At 39.8% G+C, this 5,943-nt stretch overlaps 1 protein-coding gene across 1 annotated transcript; it reads left to right on the top strand.

The window, feature by feature from the left end:
• Positions 1-2,604: 2,604 nt before the first annotated feature.
• On the top strand, positions 2,605-4,626 carry LOC106098639 (optineurin-like). The gene is made up of 2 exons (XM_019360821.2): positions 2,605-2,983; positions 3,074-4,626. Exons 1-2 carry the CDS (start codon positions 2,758-2,760, stop codon positions 4,177-4,179), a joined length of 1,332 nt encoding a protein of 443 aa, XP_019216366.1. The 5' UTR covers positions 2,605-2,757; the 3' UTR covers positions 4,180-4,626.
• Positions 4,627-5,943: the final 1,317 nt, after the last annotated feature.

Raw genomic sequence — 5,943 nt, 5'->3', positions numbered from 1 at the left:
GATCAATAAAAGGACTCCTGTGTAGCAATCCACCGGTTTGCTCTCTGTTGGATTTGTTCATCATCAAACCTTTCTTTTCTTTGGCTATATTTTTTCTGTTGTTTTCTTTCATTGCTTAACTAGTTTGTCAACATTCTTTATTTTTTATTGCAATAATGTTAATCTTCTACTCTTATTTAATTATTTATTTTTTCAGTTTTATAAATGGCTGTTTTGCAATAGTACCTTAATCACATCTATTCCCAACCACACAGGGTGGCAGAAACTAAGCTATTTGTGATGACTGCAGCATTATTGCAACTGCATGAAAACAATAGTAGTATAAATCAATCAATTACATCATATTTCTGGGTTTTTTTTGTTTCTTAACTATAAAGCTACCAATTCTCATTAGAAATATAGAAACCTATATCTTGAACTTAAAATGTGCTTTTAGTTCTTGCAAGAAATCCAAACAAGTTGACAAGTCATCACACCATAAAAAAATCAAATCAACTTGAAATGTGGCAAAGAAAACAACAAAAACATCCCCTTAGTGAAGTGAAAGCATCAAGCCTCAAACAGAAACAAACACAATGACTCATCTATAGAATAAAATGGATTTCTGTCAGCATTTTTTTTCAACACAAAACTTCACTTTTATGACCTTTCTTTCTTATTACACAAACAAGCTATTATTGTATATTCAGTACGCTATAAAAGAAGAAGGAAAAAATAAATACACAAATCTAAAATATATTACAAATGCAGCTGCTGTAGAACAGCGGGCAGTGAAACAGCAGAGCAGCTACGAGCGGTGGACACAGCAGGACACTTTACACATGCAGTATGTAGTAAAATCTGAAGTAAATTAGGCACAAACAGTAAAAGGAAAAGAGTTGTACTGTAACACAGGTCAAATGCAGTGCCACACAAAATAAATGCGTTATTTAATTCAGTCAAAAGAGGTCTTAAAACATATGAAAATGTCCAATTATAACAACCTAACAGCAGAAATAAAAACATTTACATCTTGGTTGAAAACATTGTTCTGTGAACGATATCCACTGTGTCTGTGTTGTTGATGCATTTTGGGGAAAAAATGTCTAAAGTATTGTAGCTGAGTACAGCTCCAGGTTTTGTACAGAGTACTTTCCATTTGCTCTAACTTTGCTCTGCTATCTCATCAATAAAAGGGAAGAGGTATACCTAGCTGTATGGTGCCCTGACAAAAACCTGCTCCTGAATACCTGAATAATATAGAATAGTCATTTGTCTGTGGAAAGAGATTTCTTTAAACGCCAAATTACTAAATTACTGCAGTGTGAGCTCAGTTTAACTATTCGGTTAACAATATTTTAGTGATTCTGCAGCAATCATGGTAACCAGCATGACTGAGACGGACACTTAGCAGATGGGTCTATGCAGGTCAGACTTTAGGAAATACAACTCACGTCTCTTTGAAACTATAGCAGCTCTTGTCTAATCAGTGGTTGGGAGTGAAATTCTCCCCATCATGTAGGCACCAGTTTGGTAATGAAGTGTGTCATGGCCTTGAGCAAAGCTTACAGTTAGAGTGTATGAAGACTGAAAAACAACTACAACTTTGCACAAGAAAGTTACAAATACATATCAATAGTACACAGAGGTTAGAGGAGGTGAAACACAAGTTTTCCATCACATTTGTCATTCCCCTTCATCAAGACCAGGTATTTAAGGAGCGGCTGTGGCAGCAGTTCTCTTCCTGATCATTGTCTCCTCTACAGCATTAACTCATGCACGCATCCCTGTGCTGATTATCACTTTGTGAGTCTGACACAGAAAGCTAATAAGTTATTTTGTCCTGACTTAATGCCCCTTAAAACTCACCTATTTCAGACTTACAGTTTAATACTATACAATATAGCAAATCTCCAACTGGACAGTGTTAAATAACATTATTTCCTTTTAAACTTGAAGCTTTGAAAATCTTTTTGCATTGGGACAGAAATTAATATGACAAAGACTCTTTTAAAGATACATAGACACAAGCTCATGTTATTCATCTGAAGAAACAGACAGATCGAATGAGTGTGATAAAGGACATAGTGTGTTGTTACACTGGTAATGCCAGGAGAGGCAGTATCGGTTCTGTAAGAAAGTGGAAGAAGGGAGCGTCCTGCAGGAGGCAGTGAACGGACACTGATGTTATAAACATGTGGCTAAGAGAAGGTTCAGTAAACAAGTAGCAACAATATTCCTGTGTGAGGCTCAGTCATTTCATTTTTATTTTTTGAAGATGCAACATCCTAAAGGTGTATATAGAAAACATGTTGATCCTGAAGCATTTATTGAAGCTTCTGAGCTATTTGTGTAATCTTCTCCTGAAGTTCTCGGGTAGATTTGGCCTTTCCATTGGGAATTTAACATCTCATACAAAGTTAAAGACTTTTATTTGAGTTTGGTAGAATTCTATTTCAAAGAAAAACAAGACTCTCTGCTAAGTTGATGACATCACATTTTACATTCTAAGTGGATGACATCACGCTCCATTTGCACTCCATGACATCATGCTCCAGATCAAAGGATCAAAAGGATAACATTCTCTCAAAAGTGCTTAAATAGGACACCAGCGTGCACTCAGTATGTCTCAGAACTGTGCAACTGTATAGGAGCACACCACGAGCCAACCTCTAGAGAAAGATTTGACACGTTCGGTGTATCCAACAAAACACAAACCCAAACCCCGATCGAATAGAAAAAATATCATTCGACACTGTAAGACAAAAGACAAGAGAAATGCAGCATATGCAGCAAAACCTTGATCCCCAGGAAGGGACCTCATCTGCCGCTGTTCACCCTAAGCAGCAAAACCCAAACCCAAGAGGGAAAAACAAGGCACCAAATGGGGGGACTCCATCTGATGCTGCCAAACAAAAGGGTGCAAACAAGAAGAAGATGCAGAAAAATGCAAACCCAAACCCCAGAGCCAAAAACCCTGGACCCAATCGAGGGCCTGTGCCACATCAGCCCAATGCCCACTTTAAACCCAATAATGGGCCTGGGCAACATTGGCAAAATCCACGGTTTTTGCCAAAACAAGGGCCTTGGCCACATCAGCCCAATGCCCACTTTAAACCCAATAATGGGCCTGGGCAACATTGGCTAAATCCACGGTTTTTGCCAAAACAAGGGCCTGTGCCACATCAGCCCCATCCTGACCATAACACCAATGATGGGCCATCTCAGCCACAGCCTCACTTAACACCAAATGATGGCAGTCGTCCATACAGTGAGACTGATGAACTGGGTGCGCTGAGATTCCACCTGCAGGAGGCTCAGAACATGTGCAAAACCAATCTTTATAAAATGACAGCTGCAAACCACAAAGCTGCTGCAGCTAAAACTCAGAAAGATTGGCTTCGCTTTCAGCTACAGTGCTGCAGAGGAAACGCTCAAAAAACCATCCTTGAGCTCCAAACACAGCTGGAAGAGTCTCGTAGAAAGACACCCGAGGAGAACTTCACCCCTGAGGTGAGTGAGGCTCCTGCTGAAGACAGCAACACAGCTGTCACAGCTGCAGAGCTGAGTGTGGACGCTTCAACACAAACTGCAGAAGCTCCACACACAGACTCTACAGATGTGAAAACCGATCGAGAAGCTGAGTTGGAGATCCAGTGCAAAAAACAGCAAGAAGAGATCGAACAACTCCGTCAGCAGCTCCTCAAAACTCAAAAGAATCTAGAAGAGGAAGTTGCAAAGCATGAAGATCAGGAACAAAGAGCCAACTGTGAGCTCGCTGAGCTGAGAGACAAACTCAGCACCAGTGAGGCTCTTTGTGAAAAAACTGATTTGAAGGCGCAAAACTTAAAAGAAGAGCTGGAGAAAACCAAAGCTTCCCACCTGGAAATCGTGGAGAAGCAAAACCTGGGGAACACAACAATCTGCAACCAACTCAGGCAAACAGAAGAAGAAAAGATCTCACTTCTGGAGTTTTTGCAGTATCTGCAAGAGAAAATAGAAAAGCAAGAAGACCAGTCCAATGTTGCCAGTCCTGAAAATTCTCCAGCCCAAAACGAGACACTCCAGGAGAATCAGCCAGAAAAAGAGGAGGCCAGCGCTACCAAACCAGAAAGTCCAGAGGCCCGAGAAGGCAAAGTGCCAAAAGAAAAACCAGAAAAGAAAAAGAAGCGCAACTGGTTTTTCAGACTATTCACTTAAGTGACTTCCACTCCGTCTCCTATAAAATCACAGTAATATACAACTAAATATTAACAGGCACTTCCAGTGCCTAAACATCCATTTAAAAGCATATTTGCTTTAATATTTAGTTGTGTATAACTTTGTCATCGGTTCCACCACCCCCCAACCGGTCGCGGCAGATGGCCGCCCCTCCCTGAGCCTGGTTCTGCCGGAGGTTTCTACCTTTTGAAAGGTAGTTTTTCCTCCCCACTGTCGCCAAGTGCTTGCTCATAGGGGATTGTTGGGTTTTTTCTTTAGTTCAGTTCAATTCAATTCATTTGTATGTAAATACTGTTGGATTGAATTGAACTGAACTAAAGAAGATTTTTAGGAGACAGAGTAGTCACTGAGTGAACCAGGGTATTATAACATCTTACCCATAAAAAAAATTACCATCAAAAAAATAAAATAAACAATTGGATTTAACAAAACATCTGAAGTGTGAACATTTTGTCTCATTTAACCTCTTCAGCCCCAAGGGGGTTTCTGAGCTTCCTGCTCGAAAATGCAATGCCTAAATTAAATTGATTATTTCTCTGCAATTACAAACTCTGTCCTTACAATCTTGGTATCAAAATGAAGCTAACACTTGGGACATTTAATCAAAGGTGTAAATATTAAAGCAGATATTACTGTGTCAAAGTTACTGAGACTGGAACACAGAAAAAGTAAGTAGATTTTATTCTCGCCTAATTTTTTTTTGTAATTTTTAGCATATAACCCTTTTAAAAATATGCCTCAGAAGCATTCTGGTTCCAGAAATCCAGTAACCAACATATAAGCATAATCTGTGCAAAGATTTGTGTTTCTAAAGTAAAACAGTGAAAAACTACAGCCCTGTCAATACATGAATATCCAGACGTTGTACAAAAATGTCCAATTTTGGCACACAATTGGACACCATGCCAGTTTATTTTTTTAGGTATTAAAGAGCAGAAATTAATAAATTTTATTAACAGGCCTAAAAATGCTTTGTTTAAAAATATATTTTTGAAGAATTAACCACACATTTACATGCAATGGCCCTTTTCTGCCGTGCGCATGGAGCGCTGCATTGGCCTCTGGCCCTTTAAACTTTGAGGGGCTGTAACATTGGTTTCTTTTGGTCAATTTGCATGATTGACACCTCTTTTTAATCGTTTTAGCCAATAGATTCAAAGTAACGATGCCACGTTCACGTCACTTCAACCAATCAGACGTTGTAATGCCAAAACCCACGTGTGTCCAAATTTATTGCATGTGGCGTCTGTCCAGTCACGTGTCTGTAGGTGGGTCTAAAATGGAGGCTGTTGACGGAAACCGCTCTGATGCGGCTAGGTTGGCATGGTAATTACCGGCTATCACATGGCTACCGGCTACCGGCGAAAATAACGGAGGAAATCGGGACGGTAAGCCAATTTCTGTGTTAGCGCATTTGCGCCGCTGTGTGTTTTTGTGGTCTTCTTTTGCGGCTAATTCAGTGAATTTTGGTCCGATCGTGGTTAAACTTTATGTGTTTAGTCAGTGATAGCCCTGGAAGCTAACCAGCCTATTTATAACCGGTTACATGAAGTCTGAAGAATTTCTGGTTCTCGTTTGCGTGTTGAGCAGACTTCTGCGCATTTACGTAACTGCTCGTTTAATCGCGGCTTGTTTTCGGTGTGTTTGGTGGTTGTAGAAATGGTTTATATGACATTTTAGCTGAGATTCTGAGGTTTCTGTGGATACCACACATGTCTGGATTTATATTTCAAAACCGGCGTT

The sequence above is a fragment of the Oreochromis niloticus genome, linkage group LG1 (genome assembly GCF_001858045.2).
Source record: "Oreochromis niloticus isolate F11D_XX linkage group LG1, O_niloticus_UMD_NMBU, whole genome shotgun sequence".
In the NCBI taxonomy this organism is placed as follows: Eukaryota; Metazoa; Chordata; class Actinopteri; order Cichliformes; family Cichlidae; genus Oreochromis; species Oreochromis niloticus.
This window is presented reverse-complemented; position numbering and strand designations above follow the sequence as displayed.

Bases quoted from the DNA above. Each gene is read 5' to 3' on its own strand.
- LOC106098639 (XM_019360821.2), top strand. From the start codon at position 2,758: ATGCAGCATATGCAGCAAAACCTTGATCCCCAGGAAGGGACCTCATCT. The intron at 2,984-3,073 runs ATCAGCCCAATG...GGCCTTGGCCAC, and splicing joins CAATCGAGGGCCTGTGCCAC to ATCAGCCCAATGCCCACTTT.